This window comes from Staurois parvus, unplaced genomic scaffold, assembly GCF_062004578.1.
Source record: "Staurois parvus isolate SC_StPar_1 unplaced genomic scaffold, SC_StPar_1.0 ptg000147l, whole genome shotgun sequence".
Classification (NCBI taxonomy): Eukaryota; Metazoa; Chordata; class Amphibia; order Anura; family Ranidae; genus Staurois; species Staurois parvus.
This window is the reverse complement of record NW_028317943.1, coordinates 21,687,824-21,708,928: the sequence shown is the minus strand read 5'-3', so window position 1 is coordinate 21,708,928 and position 21,105 is coordinate 21,687,824. Positions and strand designations below refer to the sequence as shown.

Here is a 21,105-nt window from a genome sequence, read left to right as displayed (position 1 = left end):
CATTTTGAGGAATAAACTGCCAGCTTTGCAGTTTAACTAAATTTTACAAATGGCCATCTACCCTCCACTAGAAAGGATGTGATAAAAGATAAGAGTTATTTGATGAAGGATTGTTTTCACTTGTTCTATGGCCAGGTTCATTAATATAATCTTTCACTTTAAATGGTCATATTTTAACGTCATGTCATAGCACGGTAGCATGGTGCATAGCAAGTTATCAAATGTGCACAGACCTAATTTAAGCAAATATTATATGTGCTATTTCTGTTTCTTAGATTTCCCTATTTGTAATAATGTACAGACAACAACCTTTGCATGTTCTCTGTCTGATGGCTGATAAACTTCCCTCTACATTAGACAAAGGAACAACTAGATTGGAGTGGTGGTTGGATTGCAGCCAGAGTAGTGATATTCTTCCTGGTACCCAAGAATGGCTATCATCTCTCAGCTGGTCCCAGCTCATGTCAGCCATTGACAGCTAGTATTTGTAACCTTGTACAGAAGAATTACTTGGAAAGGAAAAGTTGTATTAGGAAAGTTGTAGGGTGTATTCCAGGTAGAAATAGAAAAAAAAAAAGAAAGCATATCAGCGATGACGGAAGAAAATACATATGTTTTTCTTATTGTTGAACTAAACCTGTCGCAGTCAATTTCTCTTGGTTCATTGTCCTCTAACCCAGTGTTTCTCAACCTTTTTTCAGTCAAGTCACCCTTTAAAATTATGGACAGTCCCGAGGCACCCTTTAAAGTTATGGACAGACCCAAGGCACCCCATTCTAAAATGAGAAAAACTATTCTAATAGTTTTATATAACTCACCACACATGTAGGACACCCAATGTTAGAGTGTTAGAGGTGATTTATTCTTCCAAAGCAGATACACTTTTGCACACTGGTACTGAGTAGTAATCCAATGTTTCTCTTCTCCCTCAGTTTTTCTCCATCACTGAGCTGATGTGACCCCAGCACTGATGGAGAGGGGCAGTGGAGAGTAAAACTAGGATGCCGTGCAGGCAGCTGACATCCTCCTTATCAACTGATGATGTCATTGGTTGTCAGGACGCTGGCAGCTAGAAGGTTGTGATGGTGCACAATAAAAACCTGTGGCTTTGTGTAACTAAAAGGCAGGCTTGTTCCACCCGCTGGCTTGTATACAAATTTTGGGCAATTCTTAGACATTTTACCAAGGCACCCCTGAAGAAACCTCAAACACCCCAGGGTGCCTGGGCACCCTGGTTGAGAAAGGCTGCTCTAACCAACCCTATCCATTCCAGTCTAGATTATACATTATATATTGTACAATGTAACTGGTAGGTATCAGTTGCTACAGAGGGAAAATTGGATGAAGAATGTCCCTACTATTTCAAACACATTTCTAATAAACCCCTTGATTCTAATAGAAAGCCTCTTCGTTTATTCCCTGATATTAAAATTTATCTTAGATTTCCTTGGTTTTTATACAAAAAAGTAAACTTTTTAAAAAAGTTGGTTAATTTAAAAAGCTGCATTTTAGTAATGCATGAAATCAGATGAGATAAGACAACCTCCGGCATCTTTCGTCTTATGGTTCTTTCAGGCGAGAGGTGTCTGTTCTGATTACTAACAGATTCCCTGCTGAACTGGAAGAGAATGGAATGGATGCCACTTTTGTGACATCCGCGTCTGTTCATTCTTTTCCTGCATCTTGTAATGGACACGTTAGACTGAGCAAACTGTGGTCATGCTACGTTTTCAGGCTTAGCACCAATGTGGAAAAGCTGCTGTATCACAGTGATGCTGCAGCATATAGGTGAATATGAAGGTTTATTTTTTTTTTAGAAACCCCAGATGTCTCAATTTATGCTTCTGAAAATCTCACAGGAGGATCTGATTGGAATGTTCTTTTGAAAGGACCCTAGAATTATTCAACAGATTTCCTTGCTATAATTGCTGACTGTCAACCCAGGAGCACTGGTAATTCCCAACAACATTTTTGTATTCTAGCACCTCCTGTGCATCCTACGGGGATGTTCCTACAGGGAAAAGCAATGACCACAGAAAGTATGCAGACCTGAGAACTCAAACATATAGATCTCATCAAGAGAATAATTAAGCATTTAGAAATGTTCTAAAAACACAAATAAATGCAAATATTCATATAAATGCTCATGTGAACAAGGTCTAAAACTTAGCTTAAGGCAATCTGAGTGGACATTTTATTTTAATAGGATTTAGAACACCATTACCAATTAACAAAAGGTTAAACAATCTCCTTTAATATTTTCTAAACCCTCCTAGAGGTTTTGTTTTTCTTTACTATTGCTGAAGTTCAAAGCTTCAGCTTCTGCATCTCTAGGCATTAATAAATAATATTTGGTTTTGATTCCTGTGCGGGATCAATGTTCATGATAAAAGTATAATACACACAGAAAAAAAACACACTGATGCATTTATCACATGGAAGCCACCATTGTCCCAAATCACTACTGTTCTACTAAAATATGATACCTAGGATATATCTAAAGACAAACTGTTCCCTATTCGTGTATTTTTTGTGGAATCTATCCAATGTTTTCTAAGCCAAAATCCAGTGTGATTTATTACAATATAAATTACAATATAAAATTATCTAAGCGTTACATGCATAAAAATCACATCTATTTAAAAATGTAGAAAATGCTTGATTTGTCTTGTTGTCATTACAGTGCATGGTAAATGAATACCTTCTTGATGCAATGATACTGAATCATATTGTTAATGTACAAAACATTCTTTAAAATTGACTTAGTTATACCATTATAGCACAGAAAATAGAATTTCCTTCTAAACTTAAATATAAAGAGTATATAATTCTCAGGAAGGAATGTTTTTTTGATGGTTCGGGTAAGACGTGTTATTATAGAAAAGTGCACTGTGACAGTGAATACTGAATGACACGCCACTTTTCTAGATAGCTTTTTGTGTGCTAAAGATGAATATTTATGTAGAGTGAAAGAAGATGAATTAAGAGTCTAATGTAAGCTGTTGATAGGGAAAATGTTTGTATGATAAATTGGGAAAAATGGTTCATTAATCAGCTATGTAACAATAGGGATGCGGTGTATGCTGGTAGTAGATGGTACCTTATTTATGTAATTGATAGAACAGCCTACCCATATGGAAGAAAAATATATTTGAAATATATTTTAAAAATATTCTTCCCAAATGTATTGACATTTATTTGAAATGCTACAATTTAGGCCATAGTAAATAAATTTCAAAATATATTTCAACATATATATATATATACTGCATGTTGAAATGCTTTATTACAAAATATATGAAAAATATTTTTAAAAATACATTTCAAATATAATGTATGTCTTTAAAAATACAAATGTACATTTTTGGAATACATTTACAAATATATGTAAAAATATATGTTAAAATTACTTTTTTATATGTTAAAAAAAATCTGAAGAATATATTTAAAAAAAATATATTTTTAAAAATATTTTTCATATATATTGAAATATATAAAAAAGCATTTCAGCATGCAGTATATATAAATGTATTTTGAAATATATTGAATATGGTCAAAATTGTAGCATTTCAAATATATGTCAATATATTTGGGAAGAATATTTAAAAAATATATTTCAAATATATTTTTCTTCCATGTGGGTAGCATTCTGGAGGTGTTGACTGATGAAGGGTTAGAAGCTCTGTCAGATTTCTATTGATTAAAAGATGTGGCTGTAAGGTGCTGGATTATTCGCTGTTAAGGTCACTGGCTCTGGTTAGCCCAGGGGCGGACTGACCATTTGGAAACTCGAGCACTGCCCGAGGGCCCGGGGTCAGTAGGGGGCCCCATGAGATGCCCATGGTACCTTTTTTCCATAGGTTTTTTTGAGTTTGGGCAAGGACACAGGGGCCTCATGATCCCCTATTGCCCGGGGGCCCCATGAGTTGTCAGTCCGCCCTTGGGTTAGACTGTGCTTGTCATCCAGAGGACCACAGGACTTGCACCCTGAATAGAGTCCATAAGTAAAGAATATAATAAGAGTCCTATATCAATGGTCATCAGCCAAAATGATTAATGGGTTCACGATTTCCCGTATTGCGCTCAATGCAGATTATCAATAGTTTTTTATTGACGTCTGCTACCCCATTGGGGATATTTTTCCTTACCTCCATTGAGGTTGCCAGGATGAGAACCTAGGAGTATATCTCCATTAGAGACATGGTCAGCAAATAAGTTCTTCGTTATGCAGTAGCTGAATTCCAGTCAGTCTTTTATAAAAAATAATTTGGGTTACCCTCCTTAAATGAAATGCTAGTATGGGGAAGAGTGTAAAGCATTATAATCATTTTCTTAGTAAGCTATCCATGAATTACATGTAGTCTAAATGGTTCAGGCTGGAATGCCATTTGTGTTTAAAGCAATGATTTCATTGTTCTTTAGGGATGGCAATGATAGTTATTATAGATGTAGCATTTTAAAGTGACCCTAATATCCTTATTCCATCAAAATAATCCATACACATTCACTACTTAATGGCCCTGTAACCTATTTTAATGAATTAGTTTCTTACTGTATTTTTCTGGCTCCTTGTAATGCCCTCCGTGAGCTCCCAAGACCCTCTTTTTCTTCCTCACTTTCATTTGTTTGGAACACGCAGTACATGTTAGCTGCAGTCATGTGCACTTCTCTATGTTCTCTACAAATCCCAAAGTCCCTAGCCAACCTCAGTAGAGAGCAAGAGATAGTGGCTATATTCCTAAATAGTACAATGGGGCGATGGAGAACAAACGTAGCCACCTTCTAACAGGAAGTCAGATCACAGCAGAAAAAAAAAAGGAAAAAAATTAATTTAAAGATTTGGAGGAGGCTGAGAGCAAGATCATTTTATTTTTAGTTAGGAATATGTACACTCATGAAAGATTTTTTTACCGTAGTTTAGTGTCATTTTAACTTAACTAGCTGTTTAAATACAATAAACATGCTCAGAACACTGTAGGTTGAATTCATGCCTCTGATTACAATATACTATTGTATTATTTCATTTTTTTCTTTCAACCAATTTAACCCACTAGGTCCTATGCATAGATACTTCATAATATATACCTTGAATGTGAATGCTGTGCTTTGCCAGGCTTACCTCAGTCTGGACCATGTGAACACGATGAAGCCGGAGATCATACACTGCCCCATAAATGTCCACTGAGTCTTTTGTATCAATTTGCTGAAGAATCCTGTCCAGAGCAATGAAGGTCCCTGTTCTGCCAACACCAGCACTGCAAAAAAAATCAGTGAACATAAGACCTTCAATGTAATTATCAGGATATGTAATTGTAGATTCTATGATATTTTGGCTTTATTTGTCACTTTACACTACAATACAGTGCATAGTATGTTAAAGCAGGCCTATACTCACCTGTTCTCCAGTGTTGTTATGACCTAGCAGTCCCCACAGCTGCTGATATCTTCAGCCCAACTGCTTCTAGGTATCGATCCCAGGTTATTTTAAATGGCAGGCCTGAGATGATGTCATTCCCGTGCATGCGCAGGAGTTTGGTCACTTGTTATTGCTGACATTTTACACTGAGCTGCACATGGACATCTCATTGTACAGTGCAGACTGGCAGGGAAGGGAATGTTAATGCAGATGAGACATGGTATGTCTTTTTTGTATTAAAAATCCTGCCTGTTCACAATTTTTTACTTTTTCATTAAAGTGGTAGTAAAGTTATCAAAAAAAAAAGGACCCCTTGCAATTTAAAGCCATAATGTGCTAGTATGCACTGCATACACTGGATCCCTGCAGCAGATTCCATCTTCTTCCAGGTCTAGGGCTCTGGCCATTTGATTGGCTGAAACGTGATGATGTCACAACTGTGCATGTGCACGGGAAGCAGTGCATACTTAGGAGATATAAATTTTTCCTACAGGTAAACTTTATTATAAGCTTACTTGTAGGTAAAAGTTGCAAAAGGGATTTTTACTACCGCTGTAAAGTTCCACTTTAAGGAAACAAATTGTGGGTAATGTATTACGCAAATTAGGGACAATTTGCAAAGTCTATACAACAGGTTTTTTTTTCATAGAGTTGCAACCCCTATACCTGTAATCCTGGGTGGAAGATAGATTTGCACAGGTCTGTAACAGAACGATTACCAGAGATAAAGCTCACCACACACATTACAAATGGATTGTACAATCTCCTTTAGCCTCTCCAACAATTATATAGTGCAAGGGTCTGCCTGATTCTATACAAATTGATCGTTTAGGTTTGTCCTCATATCGCACAGTTTTATTCAATTTTAAATTTGATCGTGAAGAAGATTACACATCCAGACAGTTACTTGTATGGTGAGATTAAGAATGTCATCAAGATGAGATACATTTTCATTTAAAAAGAGATGCACAATTAAAAAATAATTAAAGTTTTTATTCTGACACAATGCTAGAGCAGTGTGTGTGTGTGTGGGTTATGAATGAAGCTACGAAAATAAATCAGCCCTATATTTGGCTCATGTATGTCAAATGTATGCAGGGAATTAAAAAGATCAGTTTATAAACTTGCAAATATTCAAAAAACAATTACTACAAAACATATAAGTTTTCCTTCAATTGCTCACCAATTATGGCAATAAATACATTTGCTGTCTCTGGTAATTCCTTCCTGACTACAGCATTGTAATCATTATTGAGTTTTATTTCTAATTGGAATAAACAGAAGTTTATGAAATTTCATCAAGGTGGCTGAGCAAGCTGCTAGATATTTCTCTTGAGGCCTTATTGTCAGATCTGTAAGTCCTTGTATTTTTCATTGATATAGCAGTACCTAACCTTAATGACAGGTGTCAGTGATGATGCATGTTGTCCAAGACACCCTAAGCAGACACAGATAAACTTATATGGCTGCGTGCCACCTCCAGTAATTGACACAGTTTGAATTTTCTCTTCTTAGAAGAAGAAATCACATACAAAAGTGTTTAAATACACATGTTTTTAGGGTAAGAAGAAAAGAACTGAAAACCAGCACTAGCATTTGAAATTCGCTATTACAAGATTTTGTATGTACCTTGTGTCCCTAAGCCCACTGGAGCATTAATATTTATATAATTGTAGTGGTTAATTAAGTTCTACTGTGGTTTCCTTGTACAGATGTGCTTAGTATAATTATTTATAAAAGATTGTAAGAACATTAATTCCCCAAAAGTACAACAAAAGGACTTGGAGGTTCCATTTTAGGGAAAGCGAGACAAACAGTTCTAATTCTTAGTGTATGTATAGTCAACACTTTTTAATTTAGTTTTAAATAGAGTGGGGGACGGTTGTAACATCAAGTTTTTAAAGCTGTCTTTGTTCCCCCTGATTCACAAGCTGATTCAAAGACTGGATAATTTTGTCCCTCTATTTGTCCTGGTGACCATCATCATCGAGTGACAAGAAATTCCAAATCTTAGAGCTGCCACAAGAACAAAAGTTGATTGTGAGTCTTACAGTGGTGACACCAGTTCTAACACCAGTTGACAACTGTATGAAAGAAAAATCCCCTTTCTAATCGCCTATTATTCCCCCCATTGCATCTCTAGGACAGGAAATGAAGCAAAACTCCCAAATAGGATACAGTCAGCGAAAAAGTAAGCAGACAGGGCTTCTAGGGCCTTTTCTGCTATATCAAAAAAGAAGATCCTTGAATGGTTTATTTAGGTTACTCCTGGCCATCTCCAGCTGTTTGAAACTGTGTTAGTTCCCCTCTTATAGTACTGCATTCCAACTATTCTCTAGTGCAGGAGATATGGAGGTATCCATGTTACGCCTGTTAAAAATTTAGAATATGTGACTATTATAGTCGCTGTTTCAAACTGAATGCTTCATATTTTGTCCCCTTTGTGCTCTCAGTTGTGCTTGAGATTGACTTTTAATTGTCAAGAAGCTGCATTTTTTCCTAAAAATTGCCAGCATGGACTGTTTGCTCTGTAAGGACTGTAGAGCATTTACCATTACGTGAGCAGTATTGACTTTTAGTGTATTTCTACAAATGTACCTATGGTACAAGTGCTAGAAGTGAAATAGTTTTAGCCATAGTTTTAGCCATACCTGCAATGTACCACTGTAGGACCTGTTCCTGGGGTTCTGTTTATGTAATCTCTTACAGTCCTCACAAACTGAATCAAAGACTGGGTGGTTTCAGGGACTCCATGATCAGGCCACACGGTATAATGGAAATGCCGAACCAGCCTGGCTGCATCCAGTTGATCTTCCTGTAAAAAAAAAACAAGAAACTATTTGTATTCTGTCAAAGAATAACCTCTGTGGTAAGAGGTCTTCATATATAAACCTCTAAAGGCAGAACAGGACATTTTTAATATAACTGCTTATTGGCATTAACATTGTAGCTTCCAAATATTGAAAAACAAGCTTTGTTCATTTTGTGATGAAATGATTAAAAGTGAGCTAGTCATTTGTTTAAATAACTCTATTCAATTCAATTCAATGTCAGTGTTCTGTTCTTCTATACAACAGAACGCAATTTCTTAAACACAGAAACAACCTTGCTGAATTCTTTATAACATCATGTCAAGACAATTCTCAAAGGTTCTGATCCTCAATGGATGAATTGAAGAGATCACATATTTTTCCAGAAGTTTGTATTGGGAGTTTGATTGATAAACAGTAACTATTATGTTTATTATTAAAATGTAAACCTTCTGGCTGATTCACAAGAGACATGATAAAGGCTATCTTCGACAATGGAACAACTATCCCTTGACAGGGGTGGAGGGTCTTTGACATCATCTGGCTTTCACAAATTTTGGCCTATTAATATATCTACCCAACAATTGGTAACAATTTACATATTTAGCTACTTAAATTAAGGAACTAACACCCATGTAGCCCTTTTGACACCAACAATGGGATTTTATAACTAGAAAAAGTTGATCATAAATTTTTAAAACTTCCTATCCTCCTGCTCTACACATTCCATGGCAAACAGATTAAGGTGTTTAAGATGTGAACAGAAATGCTGGGATACAGTTGTGCTTAAAAGCTTGCATACCCTGGCAGAACACATTACATTTTGACATTGATATTGAAAATATGACTGATCATTCGAATTGGGACGTGACTTAACACTAACTATCCTGGATGTTTTTGTTTGTTTTGTATCATTTGTCTCAGGTCAGCCTATTATGCTGCTAGTCCTGTGACGTAGACGTGTATACTCTGTGCTTGAATGTCAGCAGCATTGGAAGACTTGAGCTTGCCTTGCTGGTTATGACTCTTTCTGTACACACTGAATGAGACGTCTACCTAAATTTGTACTATTTCTACCCTAAATGAAGATTACACTAAAAAAAATATCACTGATCATGCCAAAAAACTGTCTTTTATTTAAGGACAGTGGTCATATGAAGCCATTTATTAGCACATATTTGTTTGACTTCTATTTAAATCTTAATAACAGAAATCACCCAAATGGCTCTGATCAAACGTTTACATAACCTGGAATGTTTGGCCTTGGAACAGACACACAAGATGAGACGCATAGTTTAAAATGCAATTAAAGTTTAATTTCCCACATCTGTGGCTTTTTAAATTGCAATTAGTTTCTGTGTATAAATAGACAATGAGTTCACTAGCTCTCACGTGAATGCAGTGAGCAGGCTAGATACTGAGCCATAGGGAGCAGAAAAGAACTGTCAAAAGACGTGCGTATCAAGGTAGGGGAACTTTATAAAGATGGAAAAGGATATAAAAGATATCCAAATCCTTGAATGTGCCAGTCAGTATTGTTCAATCGTTTATTAAGAAGTAGAACATTTGGGGATCTCTTCATATTAAGCCAAGGTCCAGTAGACCTAGAAATATTGCATAACTGCCAGAATTGTTTGGGATACAAAGAAAAACCCACTGGTAACCTCAGGGGAAATACAGGCTGCTCTGGATAAAGACAGTGTGGTTGTTTCAAGGAGTACAATAATGTTACTTGAACAAAATGAGCAGCATGGTCGAGTAGCTAGAAAGAAGCCTTTACTGCACCAATGCCACAAAATAGCCCAGTTACAATATGCCTGACAACACCTTGACACACTTCACAGCTTCTGGCACACTGTAATCTAGAGGGACGAGACCATAATAAAACTTTATGGTCACAACCATAAGTGCTGTTTGGAGAGGGGTAAACCAGACCTATAGTGACAAGAATATCAACCCCACTGTGAAGCATGGAAGTGGCTGACTGATGTTTTGAGGGTGTTTGAGCTCTAAAGACATGGGTAATTTTGTGAAAATTGAGAGTGAGATGAATGCAGAATATTATCAGAAAATATTGGCAGACAATTTGCATTCTGCTACTCAAAAGCTGCGCATGGGACACTTTTGGACTTTCCAGCACGACAATGCCAAGTTGACCCTCCAGTGGTTATAGCACAAAAAGGGGAAGGTTCTGGAGTGGCCATCTCAGTCTCCTAACCTTACTATGATCAAGCCATTCTGGAGATATCTCAAGCGCGCAGTTCATGCATGGCGACCGATAACCTTGCAAGACCTGGAAGCATTTTGCATTCTGCTACTCAAAAGCTGCGCATGGGACACTTTTGGACTTTCCAGCACGACAATGCCAAGTTGACCCTCCAGTGGTTATAGCACAAAAAGGGGAAGGTTCTGGAGTGGCCATCTCAGTCTCCTAACCTTACTATGATCAAGCCATTCTGGAGATATCTCAAGCGCGCAGTTCATGCAAGGCGACCGATAACCTTGCAAGACCTGGAAGCATTTTGCCAAGATGAATGGGTAGCTATATAACCTGCAAGAATTCATGGCCTCATAGACAAAAGACTGCATGCTGTCATTGATGCTAAAGGGGGCAATACCTAAAACTAAAGGTATGCAGACTTTTGAACAGGGGTCATTTCATTTGTTTACTTATTGCCATGTTTTGTTTTATTGTTGACCATTCTGTTAAAACCTACAGTTGAATATAAACCCCATTAGAAATTAAATAAATGTGTTTTCCCTGCTCACTCATGTTTTCTTTAAAAATGGTACATACTGTATATTACCAAGGGTATGCAAACTTTTGGGCACAGCTGTATCTTTCTGACACTCATTGGAACTTAAAAAATGGCTTAGATAAGCTGTGGAATGTCTTCAACATTACAGGACAATTCCAGCTGAATCAGACTAACTATTAATATAGCTATTTCTTTGATTTAGTAACTAAGCAGCATAAGGTCTGCATTTATTATGACCTACAAATATGTGCTATTTGTGAACACTGGAGGGCAAAAATCAGGACTATTTTTGCCAATAGCAACCACATGTATATATTTGTTTTATTTTTTATGTAGTAAACATTTAATAAACAATTTCCATACAAAACAAAATACAGTACAGAAAAAATGGAATTTTAGCACAGATAACAGGTAATCAATGGTATACATAGCCATTGGGGAAGGACTTCAACAACCTTGTTAAAATGATGAAAGTGGTTCGGTAGAGGCCCACACTGTGCATTGATTTCTATAAAGGGTATATGGTTGAGATAAAGGTAAGTAAGTAGGCGTGTGTGTTCAGGTATTCTGTGACCAAGGAGAACATACTCAGTAAGAAGCTAAGTGGAGAAGGATCTAAACATAGAGAGTATGCAATAAGGGTAGGGAAGGGTAATAATGGAAGTTGGGTAACCACTGAGAGCGGCAACCTTCACGTCTAAGCTGGGTTGAAGGCCCATAATCGAGAAGTTCAAAGTGGATACATATTGATCGTATTTATCTCAAAATTGGTCTTTGTTTTGTTTTCATCCATAAAATAAATTACAGGTGGAAGGTGACTGAGAGGTGATGGATCCGCCCCTTCATTGTGTCTAGTTTAAAGACTAATGATGAGAGAAACTGTAGTTTTTTTTACAGCCCTAGCTTTATTAGCTCTGGGGGTTTATGGAAATGACACCTTACTAAATACAAAACAATACAATACATGGTATACTGGTTTGTGTAGAAGAATGGATATATTTAAACAGTGTGTCTACATTTGAGAGCTGAATTTCAATTGTATCTGCAAAGGTTTCAGTACTGCCACATCATTTGTGATTGCTGCAATATATAATTTGTCATAACAGCAGCTTGTTTGTCAGCTATAACTTTCCTTTAGGCACAGTCATCTTGACACAGTTAAATGCCACACTGCAAACATGGCTGCCACTCCATCAATCAATCTTTTTTTAGTAAGTCCTGGAGTGGATTTTGTATTTCAGAAAATTAGCAGCCTGACCTTTTGCTAAATATTAGGTCCACCCTTGTTGCAGCCACAGGCACAGATCATCAATTATAAAAAAGTTTTGCAAAATAAGAATTACATATTGTGTATTCCGGCATCGATTTCAAGTCCTTGATAAATGAGACTGAGCAGCCACAGAAACTTTCACAGTATTTAATCTCAATATGAGGGAAAACATCTTACACTGCAAATTTTGAATTCTCTTATTGTCCACTCGGGTAACACAGACTCTGACAACATTTGAACTATGAGGTCTCCATAATACAAGGAATCTTGATCAAAAGGCCAGTAATGATCACATTTTACCTGTAGAGAGAAAATAATAATTTAGCTGGTCGCATATGTGTGTTTTACAAAGTAATGGCATTGTTCAACAATAGTGTCAATGTATAACAAAGATTATTACATGGAGTAGTGCCATAGTCATGCAATCCTAAGTTTAAAGCAGAGGTTCAGTGTGTAAAAAAAAATTAAAAGTCAGCAGTACAAATACTGTAGCTGCTGACTTTTAATAATAGGAAACCTACCTGTCCCAGGATCTAGCGCATCCTCACCCGGGCTAGTTCTTCACTAGCCTCCGGGTTCCCGGCACAGGCATCCTAACTGTTGGCAGCTAGCTGTGTAGCTTTTGGCTTCACAGCTGGATGCCCACTGTGCATGTGCGAGGCGTGCTGCTCTTTGTGAATGGTTCTGTAGTCTTCTGGGACCTGTCACATGTCCCAGAAGAATGTAGGGAGGGAGGGGGAGTGGGTATTAGTCAAAACTAGGTACCTGCTTCCCTCTCCTCCAAAATTACATGCCAACTTAGGCAGAAGAAGGGGGTGGATGTCTTAAAGCAGAATTTCCCCTTTTGGAGCTTCGCTTTAAGATGAAATATCTATTCTCAGTATGTTAAAAAGTTAGTGATACTTTTCATAAACGCATATAAGTATATTCATACCTATACGAAATGTATGTATTTTTTATTGTATTATTAACAATTCTAAATAGCCAATACATCTATGTTATTAGACATTTAGGTAGAAGGAAACATCATCACAGTTATTCTGCTGCGCAGGATGTTCATTGTCTCCCTGTAATATCAAATTAAAGTGTATGTAAACCTTAACAGTAACCGATATAGCTATGCATATACCATACCTGTGGAATCCCTCTAGAGGTTGAAAAATCATTGAACTAAGCACCACTACTCCAGTGATCTCCATTAGTTTCCAGGTCCTGTGTTCGAGGTCAGCAAAGCATTCTCTGAATGGCACCTGCGCTAAATAGCCAACCCCCTGTGTTCACAATGCAACAGAGCAGCCACTTGGTTGGGGTCCTGGAAACCAGTGGATATCACTGGAGTAGCATTGTCTACTACAGTAATTTCCAGCTTCTAGAGTGATCCCACAGATATGGTAAATACATAGCTACATTGGTCCAAGCTGGACTAATGTAACTACATTATATTGCCAAAAGTATTGGGACACCCCTCCAAATCAATGGATTCAGGTGTTGCAATCACCTCTATGGCCACAGGTGTATAAAATAAAGCACCTAGGCATGCAGACTGCTTCTACAAACGTGTGTGAAAGAATGGGTCGCTCTCAGGAGCTCAGTGAATCCAAGCTTGGTACCGTGTTAGGCTGCCATCTGTACAATAAGTTTATCCGTGAAATTTCCTTGCTACTAAATATTCCACAGTCAACTGTTAGTGGTATTATAGCAAAGAGGAAGCAACTGGGAACAACAGCAACTCAGCTACAGAGTAAAATGGCAGAGCAGGGTCAGCGCATGCTGAAGCGCAGAGCGCACAGAAGTTGCCAGCTGTCTGCAGAATCAATAGCTAAAGACTTCCAAACTTCATGTGGCCTTCAGATTAGCACAACAACAATGCATAGAGAGCTTCATGGAATGGGTTTCCATAGCCAAGCAGCTGCATACACGCCTTACATCACCAAGTGCAATGCAAAGCATCAGATGAAGAGGTGTAAAACACTCCACCACTTGACTCTAGAGCAGTGAAGACGTGTACTCTGGAGTGACAGATCACACTTCTCTGTCTGGCAATCTGATGGATGTGTCTGGGTTTGGCAGTTGCCAGGAGAATGGTACTTGCCTGACTGCATTGTGCCAAGCATAAATTTTGGTGGAGGGGGGATTATAGTGTGGGGTTGTTTATCAGGGATGGCTTGGCCCCTTAGTTCCAGTGAAGGGAACACTTCAGACGCCAGCATAAAAAGACATTTTGGACAATTTCATGCTCCCTACTTTGTGGGAACAGTTTGGGGATTGCCCCTTCCTTTTTCAACATGACTGCGCACCAGTGCACAAAGCAAGGTCCATAAAGACATGGATGAGCGAGTTTGAGGTGGAGGAACTTGACCAGCCTGCACAACTCGTCCTGACCTCAACACCTTTGGGATGAATTAGAGCGGAGACTGTGAGCCAGGCCTTCTTGGCCGCCTTTAGTGCCTGACCTCACAAATGCACTTCTGGAAGAATGGTCAAACATTCCCATAGACACACTTCTAAACCTTGTGGACAGCCTTCCCAGAAGAATTAAAGCTGTTATAGCTGCAAAGGGTGGGCCAACTCAATATTGAACCCTACAGACTGAGATTGGGATGTGATTAAAGTTCATGTTTGTGTAAAGGCAGGCATCCCAATCTAGTGCATGTTGGCAATATAGTGCATGTAAACAAGCGATACCTGGAATTTTTATATAACAAAAGCTCTAAAAAAAAACATTCTTTAGGCAATCTTCTTTGCAAAATGTAAGAAATACTGCAGTAATTTTATATATTTGTTTACTGATAATTGAAGCTCCATAAAACCAATAATACATTAATATAGTAGAAAGCACAGGGTACAGTATAACACAAAAAAAGAATGCCAATATAATCAAGATACTGCAATGCAGTTTTACTGTTTTCTGTCTCTGGCTGTTCCATTTTCCCAACTCTAGAATACTCAGCTCGCTTGACAAACTGAAAAGAAACTTTCAGTAATAAAAAATGTACATCTACAATTTCAGGACTGTGAGTGTGTTATTTATGAGAGTCTTTTATTTAATTGCATTTCTCTCCAATGGCAAGTCTTCTGAAAACTTAACTTACAGTTTGGCAAAGATGCCAACTCATGTCAAATCTTAAACACGCCTTTTCTTTTTAGTGATGAGTAATAGGCAATAATGATGTAAAAAGTGCAGCAACCTGTGGCAACCAATCAAAACAACAAAACTATTGGATTGAAGCAGAACTCCAATAATGATCTTTTTAATTACTGTCATTGGTCCAGCTTGACTCATAATACTGTAATTATCCACATCTGATAACTGTAGGGCCAATGGGAATGCTGAAAATCACTGTAGCAGCTGAAAATCACTGACACCATGTTCCCTCAAGGCACTTGATTCCAAATGAAAATAACATATATATCAAAGTACATTGATAACTTGAAAATCACACACAAGTTCAAACGTTGGATCCTGCTTGATGTCTTTGAGGTAACCCAGATAATCCATATGTAATGTATGGAATACAAATTAATCTCTGATTGGACCATGTGGAGAGGAGGGGCGGATGATGTCATTATCTAACCTAGCTAAATCAGAAAATGCCTTGTATTTATTGAAAATAATACAAGGAGTTCTCTAAAAGGTGGAAGTGCAAAGTGACCCTTTACAGTCCGTGTTCAGAGGAAAATCCACTGAAGCAGAACCCAGACGATCACAGCTATTACTGTATGTAATGTGGAATACTACTTTGATTTTTAGCATCCCCAGTGGTCCTTTGGACATCACATATGGATACTTATATATTTCTACAGATCATGTTATCATTGATTTTTGCACCTTACCAAATAAGCTGTTTGTATGCAACCTTTCAGACTGTGGATTAGAAGTAATCTTTGACAGAAATTCCAGGAATTATAGGTATCATAAAGCTTGCTGTTTTGTTTTAACTTTCCCACTGAAGTGTAAGTTGCTGCTGGATTCTAGTAAATGATGACACTCTGCATGGATGGGTGCCATTATAACATACCCCATAAAAGCTGTAGCTGAATGGGTGGTATATTGATCCCTTTATGTTTTCTCAAACCTTTGAAAACAACAATTTTGAACTTTAAATTACTGCCTGCGCCCAACATGTTTACAAATATCCCACAGCTGTAGCTGATCATTCCCTTTTCCACTAGCAACAAAATCAAAGCTCTAAAGCACCCTTTTCCCACCTTTTTACCCTAGAAGAAACCTTGAAAAAAATCAGGTCTTGAGGAATCCCTACTAAAATGCAATCCCTACACCAGTGGTTGGAATTCCTCCCTTACCAAGAGCTAAAAAGATCACTGGTGTTCAGGGGCGGACTGACAACTCATGGGCCCCCCGGGCAATAGGGGATCGTGGGGCCCCTGTGTCCTTGCCCACACTCAAAAAAAGCCTATAAAAGGTACCAGGGGCATTTCATGGGGCCCCCTACTGACCCCGGGCCCTTGGGCAGTGCCCAAGTGCTCGAATGGTCAGTCCACCCCTGCTGGTGTTATACCTCTGACTCTTCAAAGTAGTGTTGGCCAGAAGACTGGGGTAGTTTCCAGTGGTGTGATACATTTAAAGATTAGCAGATATCTGGGCATCTGACAATCTCAAAGAGACATCTACCCTTCCATGCCACCAAAGCAAATCATAGCACTTGTATTGGGCAGTTGTTTGCAACCATACTGGCTTGAACTTCTTGGAAGACATACTGTATTATATTTGTTTGCAGTGACACTGTGAATGTCTAAGTCTCATATTAGTATAAATCACTACAGTTTATACATTTGCATTGAAAATACAGGACTACTAACATGAACCCTGACTGCTTGCAAAATGGTTTTAATTAGATTCGTTAGATAAATGCCACTAATTATCTTAAGTGCATTAATAAGAAAACCAAGAGAAGCAAACAAATCAAAGTTATTTAAACAATTCTGAAAAGTATTCCTCTGCTTTCTTGTATAATATGCAGTGAACAATTTTTCAAAGGTTAACATGACCTTTAAAATGCCATTTTTTTATCGTTCCTTTCTACTTGCCAACTAAAGATACATGATAAATTATTTTGGACTGATACTTATTTTTAATGTTAAAAGTAGACTTATTTTTATGATTCCTGGGAATGCTGTTTTTTTATTTTGTGGATTTATCTCTTATTAACATCCCCATGATATGCCACTGAGCTTCTCATAACTGGATAGCTACTGAGACAATACAGAGCAGCAAAACAATCTACAATCTCAAAGGGCTATATTATTTTAATGAAAGCATCTTGTTTATCTGTGTTGAATTACTGTGACATCTGCTAAGTGGAAAAAGTTTCCTTTGCTGGAATTTATTTATTATTTTTACTCGTTATGTTTACCACACTGACAGTGCTAATATTTATGCTTGCAATTTATTTCCTTCACGTCTTTGCTTTCTTTCCTCAGCACTTAATGAAACCTTCCTGAGCCTGTTGACCCTAGTGGTGTATTATAGCTCCATAGGACGCCTGTATTATGAATGCATTAAATCAGCCTCTAGTTTAGTGGCAGGTCATGTGAACATTTTCTTCTCTAGATCTCCATGCAAACTCTCTGTAGAGCTCTGTTTACAGGGAAAGGAAAAGAACACAGCACAATACAAAACTCTGCTTACAATATCAATATAAATGTTTGCTTGGACAGGCTGTTGGAAATACTAATGCTTACAATTTTAATATTCACGTGCACCCATAATTAAAGAAATTTTTGCTTCCTGGAAAATAATTCAGTGATTTAACAATGCCTTAATTATATTTCTTAATCTTGTGTTACAATTGCAATGTGTGGACCGTTTCAGTGTACTAACAATGGGGAACAATAGAACAAATCCTTAGATGGACCACAAATCAATTTCTCGAAAAACATACAGATAAACTACAGTGTGATTTTAGAGTAAAAGGCATTATGTTGCTCATAATACTCTGAAGCAATGATCGTTATTGTTATATAAATCTTGCACACAGAGACGTCTATCTGCAGTGTGTCCCTCTCGGAATTTTAGTGCACCCAGGATGGACAGGTGCAGTTTCCAACTCAGCTGCAGGCAGGCTGTCAAAGCCTATGGGGCTGCATGCTGAAGCAAGTGGTAAGGGTGTAAAGGGATCTGTATTGTTCAGGGGTCAGGTTCCGGGAATACAGATCTTCTGTGTGCCGGAACCTTGTCGAGGAATAGCTAGGGCCCTAAATGCTGGTACCACTCCGTACAGCATTCAACTTTACCGAGCTGCAGCCTGTCATTGTATTATTTATTTATTTATTTCAGGTACTTCTATAGTGCTGTCAATTTACATAGCGCTTTACATTGTACATTCACATCAATCCCTAACCCTCAAGGGGCATACGATCTAAGGTCCCTAACTTACATTCATTCAAATATGTGCTAGGGCCAATTTAGACAGGAGCCAATTAACCTACCAGCATGTCTTTGGAGTGTGGGAGGAAACTGGAGGTCCTGGAGGAAACCCATGCAGGCACAGGGAGAACATGCAAATTTCAGGCAGGTGGTGCTGTGGTTGGGATTCGAACCAACGACCCTAGTACTGCCAGGTTGAGGTGCTAACCATTTAGTCACTGTGCTGCCCATGGGCTGTCATGGGCTTTGACAGACTGCTTGCAGCAGGGCTGGACACTGTGTCTGTCCCTCCTGGTTGCATTACATTGCCAGGAGGGATGCAGTAAAGCTGGATGGCTCCTTGTGCAAGGGGCCTAAGAGATGATAGTTTTAGGCTTGTCCTGGTGTAATTTAGCAGTAGTAGAGTGTTGTACTGAGTTATCATTGATAAATGAAGAAAGTTTGGAGTTTATGTTTAAACTGTTTTATTCTGTTTTCAAACAGTACAGAGTATAACTGTAAGAGTACATGTCAATTGCCATGAAGTGTATAGAAATACATATCGGTCAAGATGAAGTAAAAGGAATCCTCACAAGGTCATGGCATAGTAAAGGTCATTAAGACAAAGTAAAACTAGCAAAACATTTGTAGATACTGTAACTCCATAACCATCTAACATGTGAATGTGAAAGTTTGGAGTTTAGATGGTGTCCTATAAAGGCTAACTTAAAGCGGAGCTCCACCGAAAAGGGGAAGTTAAGCTTTAAGCCTTTGTCCCCCGCTCCCCATTAAGGATTGGCACCTTTGGGGAGAAGGGAAGATGTGATAGGTCCCAGAAAACCACACATGCGCAGTGGGCACTCGGCTGTGAAGCCGCAAGCTGTCACAGCCAGGTGCCCACACTGAACATGCCGGCACCAGGGAGAGAAGACGGCCAGTGAAACCAGCGATGGTGAGGATACCGTTGGACTGAGGGACAGGTAAGTGTCTGCATTTTAAAAGTCAGCAGCTACAGTTTTTGTAGCTGCTGACTTTTATTTTTTTTTTCAGGTGGAACTCCACTTTTTTTTTTTTAGTTCAATTTCCAATCAGCAGGAGGTTCACTGATCTCCAGGCTTTACATGTTTTACTACACAATACTCCCTAACATAGTATCTCCAGTGACACAGATTTAATAGGCTTAATAAAAGATGTATTCAGTGTGATCATTTACCAAGCTAGTACCTCTAGTGCACCACCATCTTTATGCTGGGTACAGGCAAAATATTGATCATTATCAGCCAATTCAACAAAAACCGGATAATATTCGTACAGCAGCCTGTCCTACAGAAGCTGGTCTAATGACCAGCTTTTGTCAAGGGTACATGCTGGAAAACCAGCATCCGATTAGAGCTTGCAAGCGCTGATAAGTGTGTTCTGGCAAGTCTGTGATCCTACTCTCAGAACACAAAGGCACAGCAGGGGAGATCACTGCACTAATATTGCTTGAATGAAAAAAACTGTACATGTGTACCTAGCCTTACTTCTGCAGTGCTTCTATCATTATTCCTGCAGTACTACTCCTGAAGCATCACAATTACTGGTAAAAGGCTTATTCTTTACTACTCATCAACAATGTCTTCAATGCATGGTCCACATAATAGGTTTAGAAGGAATCATTAGGTTTAATGAAGAGAAGTTAGACGCAGTGAATATTTTTACATATGAAATTCTGATATTATTTTGCTAATCAGATAATTATACTGTCTTATTAGTATTAGAAATATTCTCTAGGCTGTCAGAAAAGATCTTGCCCTTTTTTGTGTGCTATCCATTGAACGGTAAACAGCTGTGCATATACAGCATTGTTCGATAGTTTATTCTTACCTAAACCCAGAACAGTTACTTTCATGGCATGCCTTGAATTATAACTGTTACAGTTACTAGTATTGTTATGTCGGCTTTCAACCAAACTGTCAAACCATCAAATGACTGGTGTCATAGCTGATCATATGTGCAGTATAATGGCAACTGCAGATCAAACAGAGGCTAAGATGGCAGCTTCCTTGACTATAAAGGATAGGAAAGCTTAGTTCTGCTTTAAGTACAGTAGCCATAAATAACCAGATTTCATCATGTGCCAGTCTGACTTCAGCAGTGGGTATTCTGCTTAGTTAGTTGTAATTAACGTGGTTGTAAAGGCTCAAGGTGTTTTACCTTCAGGCATCCAATGCATGACGGTAAAAAACCTTCTGTCTGCAGCTCCCCTATCAATTACCTAAGTCCCATCGCAATCCAGCAATGTTCACAAGAGCCATGGCTCTCCAGGGATTCTTCCTCCTCATTGGCTGAGATATCACCTCCCTCTGCTGTCAATCACAGCCAGTGAGCCAATGAGGAGAGAGAGGGGGTGGGGCCAAGCCACAGCTTTTTGTGTGAATAGACACACAGAGCAACAGCTCAGGAGTGAGCCTGCTTGGTTGCCCCCCATAGCAAGCTGCTAT

General features: G+C 38.3%; 1 protein-coding gene across 2 annotated transcripts in view; it reads right to left on the bottom strand.

Annotated features, from left to right (window-relative positions):
• The window catches only part of PTPRB (protein tyrosine phosphatase receptor type B), a 197,046-nt gene that overhangs the window by 12,221 nt on the left and 163,720 nt on the right, over positions 1-21,105 (bottom strand). For both annotated transcript variants that reach the window (XM_089674108.1, XM_089674107.1), the window contains 3 exons: positions 12,433-12,555; positions 8,068-8,231; positions 5,120-5,255 (listed from right to left, as the gene is read on the bottom strand). In XM_089674108.1, the coding sequence (XP_089530234.1) occupies positions 5,120-5,255; positions 8,068-8,231; positions 12,433-12,555 (423 nt within the window). The remainder of the gene's footprint in view (positions 1-5,119; positions 5,256-8,067; positions 8,232-12,432; positions 12,556-21,105) is intronic.